General features: G+C 42.8%; 1 protein-coding gene across 4 annotated transcripts in view; it reads right to left on the bottom strand.

The window, feature by feature from the left end:
- The window catches only part of TFCP2 (transcription factor CP2), a 48,630-nt gene that overhangs the window by 15,850 nt on the left and 15,253 nt on the right, over window positions 1–17,527 (bottom strand). For all 4 annotated transcript variants that reach the window (XM_059682859.1, XM_059682858.1, XM_059682857.1 and 1 more), the window contains exons 2-4: window positions 10,077–10,228; window positions 5,613–5,689; window positions 4,273–4,378 (exon numbers count right to left, since the gene is read on the bottom strand). In XM_059682859.1, the coding sequence (XP_059538842.1) occupies window positions 4,273–4,378; window positions 5,613–5,689; window positions 10,077–10,228 (335 nt within the window). The remainder of the gene's footprint in view (window positions 1–4,272; window positions 4,379–5,612; window positions 5,690–10,076; window positions 10,229–17,527) is intronic.

A 17,527-nucleotide genomic window follows, 5' to 3' on the forward strand; every position in this document is an offset into this window, starting at 1 on the left:
GAGGAATTTAGGGGCAAAACCTGGTCCTTTTATACACTACTCAAAACAAAATATCAGACCTGGAATAGCCAAAACAATCTTGAAAAGTAACAAAATTGGAGGTCTCATACTTTTTTATTCCAAAACTTCTTACATGCCCTGGCTGGGTAGCTCAGTTGGTTAGAGCATCACCCCAATATGCCAAGACTGCAGATTTCATCCCCAGTCAGGGCACATACAGGAATCAACCAATGAATGCATAAATAAGTGGAACAACAAATCAATGTTTCTCTCCCTTTCCTTTCCCCTATCCCGATAAAAATTAAAGAAAAAAAACCAAAACAACTTACTATGAAGTTACAATTATTAGAAGCTAGAGGCCTGGTGCACGACATTTGTGCACTGGGGGGGGGGGGTTGTGAGGGGTCTCCTCAGCCCAGCCTGCGCCCTTTAGCAGTCTGGGAGCCCTCGGAGGATGTCCGACTGACGGCTTAGGCCCACGTGGTGAGCAGGCCTAAGCTGCAGTCGGACATCTTTAGCGCTGCTGTGGAGGACCGCTGCTGCGCTCGCCAGCCGTCAGCCAGGCTTGTGGCTGAGTGGTGCTCCCCCTGTGGGAGCGCACTGACCACCAGGGGCAGCTCCTGCATTGAGCATCTGCCCCATGGTGGTCACTGTGCATCATAGCAACCAGTTGTTCTGCCGTTCGGTTGATTTGCATATTACCCTTTCATTATATAGGATGGTGTAAGCCTTAGCCAGTTTGATTCAGTGGATAGAGCATTGAAGCAGATTAAAGGGTCCTGGGTTCGATTCTGGCCAAGGGCACGTTCCTGGGTTGCAGGCTCAATCCCTAGTCCTGGTTGGGGGCACATGAAAGTGGCAACCAAACCATGTGTCTCTTCACATCAATGTTTCTCTCTCTCTATGTCTCTCCCCATCCCTTCTACTCTCTAAAAATCAATGGAAAAAATATCCTTGGGTGAGGATTAAACAAACAAACAAAAACTGGTGTAGTACAGGCATAAAGATGAATATATGGACAAATGGAACAGAATAGAGTGCTCAGAAACAAACCACCATATATATAGCAAAATGATTTTAGACAAGGGTGACGAGGCCATTCAATGGTAATGGGTAGTCTTTTCAACAAATGGTGATGGAAAAACTGGAAATCCACATGCAAGGAATGAAGGTGGACTCTTACTTTACACCATCTATGAAAACTAACTTAAAAAATGGATCTATACTGCCCTGTCTGGGTAGGGCAGTTGGTTAGAGCATCATCCCAATATACCCATGTTGCGAGTTTGATCCCTAGTCAGGGCACTACAAGAAAGCAGTCAATGAATGTATAAATAAGTGGAACAACAAATTGATGTCTCTCTTTCTCTCTCAAAATAAACAAACAAACAAACAAACAAATAAATAAGAATTTCCTTCCTTAAAAAAAAAATATCTACACCTAAACCTAAAACTCTTAGGAAAAATTTCATGATACCGGACTTTCCAATGATTTCTTAGATATAACACCAAAAGCACAGAAAAAAAAACACAAAAAAGATATAGACTATATCAAAATTTAACACTTTTGTCCATTAAAGGACACTATCAACAGTGAAAAGACAACCTACGCAGAATAGGAGAAAATACTGTAACTCATATATCTGATGTGGGTTTAACATCCAGAATATATATACAGAACTCCTACAACTCAACAATAAAACAACCAGATTCAAAAATGGGCAAAGGATTTGAATACACATTTCTCCAAAGATATACAAATGACCAATAAGTGCATGAAAAGATACCCAACATCACTAATCATTAGAGAAATGTAAATCAAAATCACAATAAGATACCACTCCATATCTATTAGAATAGCTAGTATTAAAAAAATAGAAAATAAGTGTCGGTAAGGAGGTAGAGTAATTAGAACCCTTGTGTAATTCTGATAGGAACATAAAATGTACAGCCACTGTGGAAAACAGTATGGTGGTTCCTCAAAAATTTTTAAATAGACTTATCATATAATATAGCAATTCCACTTCTGAGTATACACCCAAAAGAATTGAAAGCAGACACTAAAGTAAGTATTTGCACACCCAAGTTCATAGTAGCATTATTCATTCACAATAGCCAAAAGGCGGAATCAACGCAAGCATCCACTGAGGAGTGAATGGATAAACAAAATGTGCTATCTACATACAATGGAATATTATCTATAATAATAAAAGCATAATATGCTAATTATGTAAATTAGACAAAGCTGGGGCTGGGATGGAAGCCCAGGTCCCAGGTGCCTGCCAGTGGCCAGAGGGAAGCCAGGGTCCCGGGTGCCTGCCAGTGGCCAGAGAGAAGCCAGTGCCAGCAACCAGGGGAAGGAAGACCTATTTTTGCACTAATTTCGTGCATCAGGCCTCTAGAAGGTCATAAAAAGGAAGGAAATTCTGACACATCCTACTACATAAACTAACCTTGATGATTACGCTAAGTGTAATAAACCAGTCACAAAAAGATAAATACTGGGTAATTTTATGTATTAAAAATAATTAAAATTTTATGTTATGTATATTTTACCACAACTAATTTAAAAAGAAATAAAAACAACATAAAATCACGCTGAAATAATGAATGTGATTGTTTGGGAACCGAAGTGTCTCCACTTTGTAACTTTTGGTATCATCATGATAGTAAGTTTTTATACTTAACTAGAGGCCCGGTGCACAAAAATTTGTGCACTTGGCGGGGGGGGGGGTCCCTCAGCCCGGCCTATGCCCTCTTGCAGTCTGGGACCCCTTGGAGGATGTCCACCTGCTGGCTTAGGCCCGCTCCCTGGGGGATCGGGCCCAAGCTACAGTCAGACATCCCTCTGGCAGCCTGGCAGCCCTCAGGGGATGTCCACTTACCAGCAGGGAGCAGACCTAAGCTGTAGTCGGACATCCTTAGCACTGCTGAGGAGGCGGGAGAAGCTGTGCTGGCAGCCATCAGCCTGGCTTGTGGCTGAGCAGAGCTCCCCCTGTGGGAGCGAACTGATGACGAGGGGACAGCTCCTGCATTAAGCATCTGCCCCCTGGTGGTCAGTGTGTGTCAGAGTGACCAGTCATTCCCAGTCGTTCTGCTCTTAGGGTCAATTTGCATATTACCCTTTTATTATATAGGATAGAGGCCTGGTGCACGGGTGGGGGCCGGCTGGTTTGCCCTGAAGGGTGTCCCGGATCAGGGTGGGGGTCCCGCTGGGGTGCCTGGCCAGCCTGGGTGAGGGGCTGATGGGTGTTTGCAGGCTGGTCACACCCCCTTCAAGTTGGGGGTCCCCACTGGGGTGCCTGGCCAGCCTGGGTGAGGGGCTGATGGCTGTTTGCAGCTGGTCTCACCCCCTTCAGGGTGGGGTACCCACTGGGGTGCCTGGCCAGCCTGGGTGAGGGGCTGATGGCTGTTTTCAGGCTGGCCACATCCTCTTTAGGGTGGGGGGTCCCTACTGGGGTGCCTGGCCAGCCTGGGTGAGGGGCTGATGGCTGTTTGCAGCTGGTCTCACCCCCTTCAGGGTGGGGTACCCACTGGGGTGCCTGGCCAGCCTGGGTGAGGGGCTGATGGCTGTTTTCAGGCTGGCCACATCCTCTTTAGGGTGGGGGGTCCCCACTGGGGTGCCTGGCCAGTCTGGGTGAGGGGCTGAGGGCCGTTTTCAGGCTGGCCAACCCCCCCCCAGCGACGGAAGCTCCCAGCCTCTCCTTTTTTTCTTTTTCTTTTTTAATTCTGGGATTTATTTACCTTCTATAATTGAAACTTGGTAGCCTTGAGAGGAGCTCAGAACCAGCCAGGGCAGGCAGGAGGGAAGCTTGGCTTCCTCCATCACTAGAGCAACCAAGCTTCCTGCTCGCTCCAGCTCCATGGTCCGCCGGCTGAAAGCAAGTATCTGGGGTTTATTTACCTTCTATAATTGAAACTTTGTTGCTTTGTGTGGAGCTCAGAGCCGGCCGCGGCAGGTGGGAAGCTTGGCTTCCTCCATCATTGGGGCAACCAAGCCTCCTGCTTGCTCCAGCTCCGAGGCTGCCGGCCGCCATCTTGGTTGGGTTAATTTGCATATAGTTGCTCTGATTGGCTGGTGGGTGTGGCTTAAGGCATAGTGAAGGTACGGTCAATTTGCATGTTTGTCTTTTATTTGTGTAGATAACCACTTCCAAGTACATGTAATTGCGCCCTTGAAGCATTTTTAATTAAAGTAAGCTCAAGTAAAGAACACCAATTCTCAGGCCATAGTTTATAGGACTTTCCTGGGAATAGATTCTCTTAACTCACCAATGTCAAGAATTCTATCTCCAGGTCGGTTCCACCTCCAGCCTTCCAGCTGCTGGTGTTCAGTGTATTGTAACCGTCTGTCATGGAACACTACACGGAATATACTCTAAAAGGAAGCAACAAAATCAAATGATAATAGGATTCCTTTAAAATAAATGCTGGCAAACAAAAAATTGCAGGAGTCACCCCCAGTTGGTTTCTAGATACAACCTAAAATTGTTAAGACCTATTTCACTCTAAGACCCACACCATACCAAGCTCTAATTCAAGGTAAATTTTATAATCGCTCAGATATAATCTTTACAATGAACCAGTTCATATTTGCTGAAACATCAGTTCTGATGGTAACTAAGCATAAAGGACTCATATCAGAAGCATTTCTACATGCCCCTACTGCTATCATGTAATATTCGGCTTGGCTCTTCAGATGCATATCAAAAACTCACTAAGGCCCTTGCTTGCTAACCCGCCATATAAACTGTAAACACAGAGCAAGTAGCAGCTATTTCCGTCAACTTTACTTTTATTATGCTTACTTTTCGGAGGTGCCTATTAATATCCTTCTTATCACCTTTTACAGCTGCTGCCCAAACTCCTCTGTCCCAATTGTACTGTGAATTCATTACCATCAGTCTAGTCCAGTGGTCGGCAAACTGCGGCTCGCGAGCCACATGCGGCTCTTTGGCCCCTTGAGTGTGGCTCTTCCACAAAATACCACGTGCGGGCGCGCATGTACAGTGCGATTGAAACTTCATGGCCCATGCACAGAAGTCGGTATTTTGTGTGGTCTAGACCAGTGGTTCTCAACCTTCTGGCCCTTTAAATACAGTTCCTCATGTTGTGACCAACCATAAAATTATTTTTGTTGCTACTTCATCACTGTCATGTTGCTACTGTTATGAATCGTCATGTAAATATCTGATATGCAGGATGGTCTTAGGCGACCCCTGTGAAAGGGTCGTTCGACCACCAAAGGGGTCGCGACCCACAGGTTGAAAACCGCTGCTCTAGACAAAGAAAACTGCTATTCGTCAACACTAGCTTCTGTTTTCCTTGCAAAAAGACAAAGTATCCAAAGAGACGGGGAACTTCTCTCAAGATCTCAAGGATGTTACTTTTCCACCCGAAAAGAATTTCACTGAGCAGCGAAACTCTCCTGCCATGGAGTGGTAAGCCTTCTGTTCCTGCAGCTCCGAAAAATCTATGTGAACAGAGGGGCTCACTCTGACCCCACATTCTGCCAGCAAACTGTAGCAGGCAAGATATCACCAAGGCTTTTATGGAAGCAAAATAATATTACAAAGAGTCACTATAAAGGATGTTTATTCACTTTCTTTTACCTTCACCAACTTGCCATTAATTTCTGGAAGTTCTCCAAGTTTCCTGTTGTCTAGCATTCGGATTTCATAAGACTGTCCTGGAAGAAAAAGTAACTACGTATTATATTCATCATAATTAATGTTCCAAAATTCAGAAAGAAAAAATTCAGTTGAGAGGTTCATTGTGGCAGCAAGAAGCTGAATTTTAGGAGAGCAGTGTTCTCTGAAGACTCTAATGTAGGGGGCCACGGCGCTTTTGTTGGATGGGCTGACGGGCTGAGTCCTGGGGATGGGGGAAAGAACTGTCAGGCACATCCAGGCGTCCAGGCTCAGGCAGGAGGCTCAGGGAAGAAGTGGATGCTCAGTGGACCTGAGGGCACCCAGAGGGAGCTGGTGCCTGTGTGCTGTAAGAGGAATGAGATGAGAAACCCCTTACTCCCATGACACTATAGGCTGTGGCGGCTCCCCCCCCTCCCCCAACAGTTTACCTGCAGGTAAACTGAGGAGTCCAAAGTTGGATCCAAGTATCTAGAATAAGCTCTAGTGTTGGAGCGGCTAGAAAATGGTCCATGCGCGAATGTATACACCACTGCCCTCGCAATACCCTGAGGAGTATTCCTCTCTCAGACAGATCGTGATTTGGAATTACTGACTGATTAAAGATTCCTCTTTCTCCACACTCCTACTTCCAAAAAAAAGGCATTTTAGGATAATTTTTGGAGCTTTGAAAGTAATGTTAGATTCTGTGTGGGATAAAAACATATGTAAGCCCTGGTCCCTTTCCTCAATTTAATGTAGCTGGAAGCCAAGCTATTTCCTGGGTTTAAAACCCGGTTCTTCCATTGTGTGTCCCTTTCAAATTTCTTAATCTTTGCCTCAGTTGCCTCAGCCTCAAAACAGGAATATTTAGTAATTCATCTCACAGGGATGTTGAGAGGATTAAATGCCTTAATACATAAAAAGCATGTAAAACAAGGCCTGGCACTTAATGAATCTATGAATGTAAGCTGTCATCATCATTGTCGCATTATTGCCAGCATCATCTAGAGGTGACACACTATAGAAAAAGAAGGGTTTCCAATCACTTAAGGACAAAGTAAAACTTAGTAACAACCTGTCTATCTTGAGAGAGTACAGATAGAATTTTTTTTTTCTTTTTCTTTTTTTTAAGAAAGGAGAGGGATAGGGAATTAGAAACATCAATGAGAAAGAAACATCGATCAGCTGCCTCCTGCACACTCCCTACTGGGGATGTGCCTGCAGCCAAGGTACATGCCCTTGACCAGAATCGAACCCGGGACCCTTCAGTCCACAGGCCAACGCTCTATCCACTGAGCCAAACCGGTCAGGCTACAGATAGAATCTTATGAGAGTTTGTATCCCCCACAGTATCTTGTTTATGGATGTATGACACGTAGTTGTTAAAAGCAGGAACTTTCATAAATTAGAGGCAAAAAAAAAAAGGAATAAAATTCAGTTGGTGGAATACATAAAAATATAATATTATAGTATTAGTAAAAACAACTACAATCCTTTACTATATGCTAGGCACAGTGCTAAATGTTTTCATACATTGGATCATTTAATTTACACAACTGTCTCTAAGGTATTATCAATCCCATTTTTACAGATAAGTTTATGTTTTAGTTATATCATATGTTTTAGTAAAACATAGTCATATCAATTGATGCAGAAAAAAACATTTGACAAAATCCAACACCCTTTCTTTTTTTCCCTCAGCAAAGTGGGAATAGAGGGATCAGACCTCAACATAATAAAAGCCTTATATGTCAAACCTACAGCCAACATCATACTCAATGGGCAAAAACTAAAACCATTTCACCTAAGAACAGGAACAAGACAGGGATGCCCACGCTCACCACTCCTGTTCAACACAGTACTGGGAGTGCTAGCCATAGCATTAGACAAGAAGAAGAAATAAAAGGCATCCAAATTGGAAAAGAAGAAGTAAAACTGTCATTATTCGCAGATGACATGATATTATACATACAAAACCCCAAAGACTCCATAAAAAAACTATTAGATCTAATAAATGAATTCAGCAATGTAGCAGGATACAAATTTTATGCCCGGAAATCTATGGCATTTGTATACACTAATAGTGAACTTACAGAAAGGGAGATTAAAAAAACAATCCCATATACTATTGCACCAAAAAAATTAAGAGACCTAGGAATAAACAACTAAGGAGGTAAAAGACCTCTACTCAGAAAACTACAGGACATTGAAAAAAGAGATAGAGGAAGACATAAACAGATGGAAGAACATACCGTGTTCATGGATTGGTAGAATCAACATCATTAAAATGTAAATACTACCCAAAGCAATCTATAGATTCAATGCACTCCCCATTAAAATACCAATGGCATATTTCATAGACCTAGAACAAACTCTCCAAAAATTCATCTGGAATAAAAAAAAGACCCCGAATAGCTGCAGCAATCCTGAGAAAGAACAAAGTAGGTGGGATCTCAATACCAGATATCAAGGTAAATATTACAAAGCCACTGTTCTCAAAACTGCCTGGTACTGGCACAAGAACAGACATATAGACCAATGGAATAGAACAGAGAACCCAGAAATTGACCCAAACCACTATGCTCAATTAATATTTGACAAAGGAGGCAAGAGCATACAATGGAGTCAAGACAGTCTCTTCCACAAATGGTGTTGGGAAAACTGGACAGATATACCCCCCCCCCCCAAAAAAAATGAAACTAGACCACCAACTTACACCATACACAAAAATGAACTCAAAATGGATAAAGAACTTAAATGTAAGACGGGAAACCATAAAAATCTAAGAGGAATCCACAGGCAGCAAAATCTCAGAAATATGCCGAAGCAATATTTTCACCGATACAGCTCCTACGGCAATGGAAACTAAAGAGAAAATAAACAAATGGGAGTACATCAAAATAAAAAGCTTCTGTACAGCAAAAGAAACCATCAGCAAAACAAGAAGAAAGCCACTGCATGGGAGAACATATTTGCCAATGATATCTCTGATAGAGGTTTACTCTCCAACATTTACAGAGAACTCATACAACTTAACAAAAGGAAGATAAACAACTCAATCAAAAAATGGGAAACAGACCTAAATAGGTCCTTTTTGAAAGAGGACATACAGAAGGCCAAGAGACATATGAAAACATGCTCAAAGATGCAAATCAAAACAACAATGAGGTACCATCTCACACCTGTCAGAATGGCTAACATCAACAAATCAACAAATGACAAGTGCTGGCGAGGATGTGGAGAAAAAGGAACCCTCGTGCACTGCTGGTGGGAATGCAGACTGGTGCAGCCACTGTGGAAGACAGTATGGAGTTTCCTCAAAAAACTAAAAATGGAACTCCCATTTGACCCAGTGATCCCACTTCTAGGAATATATACCAAGAAACGAGAAACACCAATCAGAAAGGATATATATACCCCTATGTTCATAGTAGCACAATTTACAATAGCTAAAATTTGGAAACAGCTTAAGTGCCCATCAGCAGATGAGTGGATTAGAAAACTGTGGTACATCTACACAATGGAATACTATGCTGCTATAAAAAGGAAGGAACTCCTACCATTTGCAACAGCATGGATGGACCTGGAGAGCATTATGCTAAGCGAAATAAGCCAGTCAGAGAAAGATAAATATCACATGATCTCACTCATTTGTGGAATATAATGAACAACATAAACTGATGAACAAAAACAGATCCAGAGACAGAGAAGCATCCATTAGACCGTCAAACCTCAGAGGAAAGGCAGGGGAGGGTGGGGGAAGGAGGAGAGATCAACTAAAGGATCTGTATGCATGCATATAAGCATCACCAATAGACACAGACACTAGGGGGGTGAGGGCACGAGCGGGGTTGGGGTGGGGGGCAATGGGGGAAGATAAGGACACATATGTAATACTTTAATCAATAAAGAAAAAAAAAAGTTTATGCACCTTGTCCAAGGCCATACAACTGATAAACAATAATGCTGAGTGGGGTAATTCTTCTCAAATAGTAACCAGTGAGGATGTTCAGGGAACATGGACTAGAAAAAAGAGGGAGATGGAAACTAAAAATGGGCACACAGACAGAAGAAGCTATTAATATATATCACACATGACATTAAAACTCAAATATCTGAAGTAAGCCTAGGATTTTGACAGTCTACCCTAGAAAGATGCACTTTAAAAAAATGTTTATATGGATTTCAGAGAGATGAAGGGAGAGGAAGAGAGAATCACTGATCGGCCTCCCCCTCTCAACCCCCCCACTGGGCATTGAGCCCGAAACTCCAGGCATGTAGCCTGACCAGGAACCGAACCTCAACCGCCTGGTTCACGGGTCGACACTCAACCACTGAGCACACAGGCTGGGCCAAAAGGTGCACTGTTTACATAAAGTGTACCTAATTAAATGTCATGAATTCAACAGGTCTGCAGTAATACTAACGAACAAGGACGCATCTAACCTTGATTTAGATATGTCAGAGTTTCGTCGTGGAGTTTCACTGCTGGAGAGGTGGCAGCACAAAGCACATACTGAAAAGGTAGGATTTTATTCTCATTATCAGGAGGCAGACTTGACTCTTCTTGCTTAAAAATGGGCAAGGCAAGGACATCACTGAAATAAAGCACATAAATGACTTTTGTTAACATCTGACAAAGGTGCAAGAGCAGATTTATTGTGGAAGCAATTTAACTGCAAGTTGCTTTGGCAAACCGTAAATATTACTCACTTCTTTGGAGTTTCTTCACAACTATTCAGTTCAGATTACCAGCTGTGATATCCCCCTGACCACAACAATGTGAGTAATGACAGATATTCACTGTTAAAACCATCTAAATGCCCAGACTGTGTTTCTAGGGAACATAGACAGGTGTTTCTAAAAGGGCTCTGAAAATCGTATGTAGAGTTCCAAAATCACAATTTAGGACACTCAGTTATATATCTGTTCTCTGAAATGCACCAACTGCAGTATCTTTATTGAGCAGTCCTCCTTTATCCACAGTTTCAGTCACATGCAGCATGAAAACATTAAATGGAAATTTTCAGAAATAACCAGTTCCTAAATTTCAAGTTGCAAACCATTCTGAGTAGTGTGATGAAATCTCACGCTGTCCTGCTCTGTCCCACCCAGGACATGAATCATCCCTTTGTCCAGCATATACTTGGTATATGCTACCCACCAGTTGGTCATTTAGTAGCACTCTCAGTTATTAGATATTTACAGAAAGAGAGAGCATGAGAGAGAGAGAGAGAGAGAGAGAGAGAGAGAGAGAGAGAAAGGACACACACACATATTCCTTTTATTACAGAGCAATAAAAGATGTTAGTCTTTAGGAGACTTTATTGCCATACATTATTTTTTTCTAAATTTTTAAAAATATTATTGATTTGAGAGAGGTGGAGGAGGGGGAGAGTGGCTGATTCTTGCATGTGCCCTTACCGGGGATCAAACTCACAACCTTGGTGTATCAGGACTATGCTCTAACCAACTGAACTACTGGGCCAGGGTGCTATAGATCCTTAAGTACATCACATTTGATGATTCCTTGAAGGGAAGGGCTAGTGAAGATTACCAGGAATCAAGGAAAATAAGATTTTGCAACATAGCAACAGCTCAGCCTTTAGGAATGTAGAGTGTTTTTCTTCCTTCTCAAATGTCAGTGCCTAGCAAGGTTAATATATAGCAACAGTTCCTAGACTTCTCAATAAAATGTGGCATTACACCTAATCCCTCATGACTAAGCAAAGGACTGTCATTTGAAGCTGGAATTCTAAAATTGATTCTAAAGTTACCCCTAAAATTAACTCAAAATAGTAAAGGTAAACTCAATACATAAAACTATATTTTCTCATCAGAGGATTTAGGATCTAAAAACCTCAAATATATCTGAATTACTCATGTTCTTGGTACACTGAATTTCTTTTACTCTGCTGTGGGGACAAGAGTATCATTCAATTCCACATACCCATAGGTGGAGGCTAAAGGTCACCAGTAACTACAGTTCCAGGCCCCTGCTTATACCACAACAATAACAAATTCAATGAGAAACAATTTTGGAAATACAGAGAAGTCTCCTTCTCAGAGGTAAGTTGAGTGCAGATTAGGAAATCTCACTCTGGTAGACTCTAACAATGTATAATAGTTGCTAACAATGCATAATTTGGCATTTTATTATATTCTCTGATTCATTCATGTATTTAATTCATTCAGTGAAACATATGCAATTTGAAGGAATAACTTTTTTATGTGCTTATTAGTAAACTAGAGGCCTGGTGCACAAAATTTGTGCATGGGTAGAGTCCCTAGGTCTGGCCGGTGATCAAGGCTGATCGGGGCCTTCCAGCTGCCGGCCAGAGCCTTCCTTCGTTCCGTGCCACCCCCTGGTGGTCAGCGCATGTCATAGCAAGTGAGCGATTGAACTCCCAGGCTCCTGGTCAAACTCCCAAGGGGACACTTTGTATATTAGCCTTTTATATAGATAGATAGATAGATATTTGTTGGCATGATTTATATTTTTGTTTATTTGCATTGTCCCAAATACTCAGCCCTAATACACTGTAATCATTTTGGAATTCTCAACATCTCATAGTACCTCTAATTGAGGATAAGGATACAGAAATCTTACTGTTAAAAAGATAAATTAGCCAAAACCGGTTTGGCTCAGTGGATAGAGCGTCGGCCTGCGGACTGAAGGGTCCCGGGTTCGATTCCGGTCAAGGGCATGTACCTGGGTTGCGGGCACATCCCCAGTGGGAGATGTGCAGGAGGCAGCTGATCGGTGTTTCTCTCATCATCGATGTTTCTAACTCTCTATCTCTCTCCCTTCCTTTCTGTAAAAAAATCAATAAAATATATTTTTTAAAAAAAGAGAAATTGAATATATATATATTAAAACTTGTAGGGCATCTCTCTTTCCCACAAATCCAAGGAAATCAGTTATTTTCTCTCCTCTTTAAAGATGTTATGACCAGTTATTTTTTAAAAATGTCTTATCCAGCATTTGTTGGTGTTCTTTTTAAAAATATTTTTTATTGATTTTTGAGAGAGAGAAAAACATTAATTTGTTATCCCACGTATTTATGGATTCATTGGTTGATTCTTGTATGTGCCCAATTGAATATATATATTTAAATTTTTTTTTAAATATATTTTATTGATTTTTTACAGAGAGGAAGGGAGAGAGATAGAGAGTTAGAAACATCGATGAGAGAGAAACATCGATCAGCTGCCTCCTGCACATCTCCTACTGAGGATGTGCCCGCAACCCAGGTACATGCCCTTGACCGGAATCGAACCTGGGACCCTTCAGTCCGCAGGCCGATGCTCTATCCACTGAGCCAAACCGGTTTCGGCTATTTAAATTTTTTAAAATTAATTTTTAGAGAGAGGAAGGGAGAGGGGGTGGGAGGGAGGGAGATAAAGAATGAGAGAGAAGTATCGATGTGAGAGAGAAACATTGATCAGTTGCCTCCTGCATGCATTCTGACAGGGGATTGAACCCACAACCTGGGTATGTACCCTGACCAGGAGTCAAACGAACTCCCCATCTTTTGGTGTATAGGACAACACTCCTACCAACTGAGCCACACCAGCAAGGGCTAAGTACTGTATATTTTTAAAATATGCATTGCTAAGTGGAAAAGTGGAAATCCATACCTGGGAGCAGAGGCATAGCAGAAATCATTAACAGTGATCTTCCCTGTCAGTAACTGGGATTCCCTGAAGACTGCTTCTGATATAAATTACCCTTCTCTGAATAGTCTCTACTAATTCACAACTATGGTTTAATTTTCTCCCTCAGGCCTACCAGCTATGGAATGCCCTCTTCTAAAAGATCCTATAGCATAGAAAGGGAGAGGTTGGATGAGCTCTATCTTGAGTAAGAGAGGCAAGCAGACAGATGTTCATAGCATCTAAGGAAATTAGAAACTAACCGGGGACAGTAAGATGTCATGAGCTCCTAACTTCTCTATTTTATAACCTTCATTTCACCATGATGAAAATATTTGAAAACATGCCAATCCTATGTAATAAAAGGCTAATATGCAAATAGACCGAATGGCAGAACAACCAAACAACCAGTCGCTATGATGTGCGCTGACCACCAGGGGGTATGCGTGGAACATGGCAGGCATCAGCCGTGGCCAGATGGTGGAGCAGGTGAGCGGGGGCGCCAGACCAAGGCAGGGCAGGGCGCCAGTCACTGTCATTGGGGCGAGCCTCTGGTGGTTACTGAAAATTCTTTGCTCCCATGCGCCATGATCCTGCCCAGCGCTCACACCTGCTGCTGGCGCTGGCCCCACTCACACCTGCTGCTGGTGCTGGAGCCACCACTCACACCCACTGCTAGCACCAGTCCTGCTTGCACCTGCAGCCAGTGCCGGAGCCACGGCTCGCATCCACTGCTGGTGCCCGGCGCCAGTCCCATTTGCTCTGCGCCATCAGCGGGTGCGAGTTGCGGCTGCCAGCCCTAATTGCCCCTGAGGGCTTCTCCACTTCCCCCTGCTCCTGAGGGGTGATCGGAGCAGCAGCCACCGCTCGCACCCGCTGATGGCGCCAGCCCCACTTGCACCCACTGCTGGTGCCAGCCCCAATCGTTCAGCGCCATCAGCGGGGCCAGCACCATCAGTGCCTGGGAGCGGCAGCAGTTGGGAGCGGGGGCTGCAGGCAGACAGGGGACCGGGGGCTGCGGTGGGAGGGCCCTGGTGGGGGCACGGAGGATGCGCCGAGACCCGGCCCTGTGCCTACCGCAGCCTCGCGGCCCACAGTTCCTTCCAAGGTGCACAAGTTCGTGCACTGGGCCCTTAGTATCACTATATCAGTTATAGTGTAAAAGGGCAAGAATTGAAAATACTACATTCTATTCTGAGGTCAGCTTCAAAAGAAAAAAAAAATCCAGTAAATAACTGGTCATAAAGGCCCTGGCTAGGGAGCTGAGCTGGTTAGAGCATTGTCTGGATATGCCAAGGTTGTTAGGTTGATCCCTGATCAGGGCACATACAAGAATCAACCAATGAATCCATAAATACGTGGGATAACAAATTAATGTTTTTCTCTCTCTCAAAAATCAATAAAAAATATTTTTAAAAAGAACACCAACAAATGCTGGATAAGACATTTTTAAAAAATAACTGGTCATAACATCTTTAAAGAGGAGAGAAAATAACTGATTTCCTTGGATTTGTGGGAAAGAGAGATGCCCTACAAGTTTTAATATGAAGCCAGTGTGATGTCCTGACTACTGAGTAATGGTGAAATTATCTTACTTTCTTGGTTAAGAGTCTGCTGTCACAAAATGATAAAAGATTTCTGCTAGCTGAACATCTAGTGAAAAACCTCATTAAACTAAAAAGCAGCACATATAATTTTAAAAATTGCCTTGCTAATTATTCTACCACCCAGAAGACACAAGAAATAAGCAGAATTATATTCTGAACCTAATTTGACCAAGAAGAAACTGATCAGAAAAGCGGACGTGGTGGAGCCTCAAAAGAAAGCAACCCAGCCAAATAGACAGGAAGAACGAATAGGAAGAACAAATAGACAGGAAGAACAAATAGACAGGAAGAACAAGAACACAGCAGATGTGATTCCTAGCTTTTTAAGGAATAGACTTCAAAGGTGAAGACAGGACCCAAGCCCATGGATGTGAGGTACTAAAAGGGAACACAAAATTGAGGTTCTCAAAAATGAAGTTCTGCCAATTTCACATTATCTGAGATGGCGCGGGGAGAGGATTGGAGGTGTCTACAAAGACTAGACAAAAAACTCACTAATCAACTCAGAATTAGAAGGGGGTGCACAGTAAAAATACATACAAAAGGAAAAGATCTATTTTTTAAGTGGTACTGACATAAATAAGAAGCAAGCTTGAGCTGAAACCCACAATGCGCTGAGACTTGCAAAAAAGGTAAGAGAAGCACAGGTCCGCTCTTTGATGTAAATGGCATATGACTAGTTAATATGAAGCAGAGACAAAGAACATCTCAATTCCTGTTTTTCTCCTATCTTTCCTATAGTAGTAGTAATTTTTAAAATGAGGCAAGTATAGTCTCCCTACCTTAACCAGAGTGATCTGACATGAAATCTGGGCAAGACTAAGAGGTTATTAAAAGAATAGTTTGAGTATTTAGGCAGGGCATCGGGGATCACTAGGAGCCATAAGCAAAAAAACTCATATTCCCTTTTTATATGATTTGACCGGGGATTGCTGGAAACATAATAAATATTTCTGGATTTTAGCAATGTATAAAATAAAGTCTCTCTTGATATCTCTGTTCAAGGTGAAAAATATGAATTTTGCTACAGTTAAGTGGCTTTACAGATAACTATACAACTGTACCTAAAGAGTGCAGATAAACTAGGAGGTATAGTAGTATTCCACAAGACCCCAGAGAAACTCGTCCCCTGCAACATTTTATTTTATTTTTAAATATATTTTATTGATTTTTTACAGAGAGGAAGGGAGAGAGATAGAGAGTTAGAAACATCGATGAGAGAGAAACATCGATCAGCTGCCTCCTGCACATCTCCTACTGGGGATGTGCCTGCAACCCAGGTACATGCCCTTGACCAGAATCGAACCTGGGACCTTTTAGTCCGCAGGCCGTCGCTCTATCCACTGAGCCAAACCGGTTTTGGCAACATTTTAAACAAATAAATGACTTGATAAGGACACTGAAAGGATGATGACCAAATATGCAAATCACAGGAATCTGTAATAGAAAAGCAAATATCCTATATGATAGAATCAACTTTTAAAACAATTCTAATTGGCTGGAACAGGAGGCTAAATCTAACAGGATAAGATTTAATAAGGATAAATATTAAGCCATACACTTTAAACTAAAAACAGCAAAGTGATCCAATATATGTAAGAAAGACTAGGCCCGCAGTGGTTCTCAACCTTCTGGCCCTTTAAATACAGTTCCTCATGTTGTGACCCAACCATAAAATTATTTTTGTTGCTACTTCATAACTGTAATGTTGCTACTGTTATGAATCGTAATGTAAATATCTGATATGCAGGATGGTCTTAGGCGACCCCTGTGAAAGGGTCGTTCGACTGCCAAAGGGGTTGCGACCCACAGGTTGAGAACCGCTGGACTAGGGCTTTAAAAAAATCGATTTCAATGAGATAAAGTGTGATATGGTTGCCAAAAATGCTGCTATCAGCTTTCATAAAAAACCCCATCTGGCCCAGCTGGCATGGCTGAGCGGTGGAGCGTCAGCCTCTGAACCGGGAGTTCATGGTTCGACTCCCGGTCACAGGCCTGGGATGCGGGCTCCATCCCCAGTGTGGGGTGTGCAGGATGTTGGTCTGAAGCAAAGAAGTCTTGTTGGATCCACTCTATAGGGATATTCAATTCCCAGTTCAGGGTTGAAAGAGTCCCCTTTAAAATGTTCTCCAAAACAATGGCGCACGCTCCCTCTTGGGAGCATGCCCACACCCTTCTTCCCCCTCAGGCATGTATCTCCTAAGCTGTAAGGGTCCTGCCAACCAGGGGAGCACTGGGTAGTGGCAGCTCGTCCCAGGCTAACCCCCTGAACCTGTCTCCAACGCCCCCTTTCTTCTGACTTTCCAGTGAGCCAAAGCAGCCCTGACTTGGCTCATTTCTTACCCTTAACATTTCTAGAGAGGAAAATCAGCCCCACCTAGTCTCTCTCCTGTTGCTTCTTCTATACTAAGCCCTTCCTTGTTTCACTGTCCCCAGCTTTAATGAACATGCTCTCATAATAAAAAAAAATAGCCCAGCCAACCTACAAAGCAGGAGGTCACAGTTTGATTCCAGGCCAGACCACATGCCCAGGTTAGGGACTCAATCCCAAGTAGGGGGCATGCAAGAGGCAGCTGATCAATGATTCCCTCTCAACATTGATGTTTCTGTCTCTCTCCCCCTTCCATTCTGAAA

The sequence above is a fragment of the Myotis daubentonii genome, chromosome 2 (assembly GCF_963259705.1).
Source record: "Myotis daubentonii chromosome 2, mMyoDau2.1, whole genome shotgun sequence".
In the NCBI taxonomy this organism is placed as follows: domain Eukaryota; kingdom Metazoa; phylum Chordata; class Mammalia; order Chiroptera; family Vespertilionidae; genus Myotis; species Myotis daubentonii.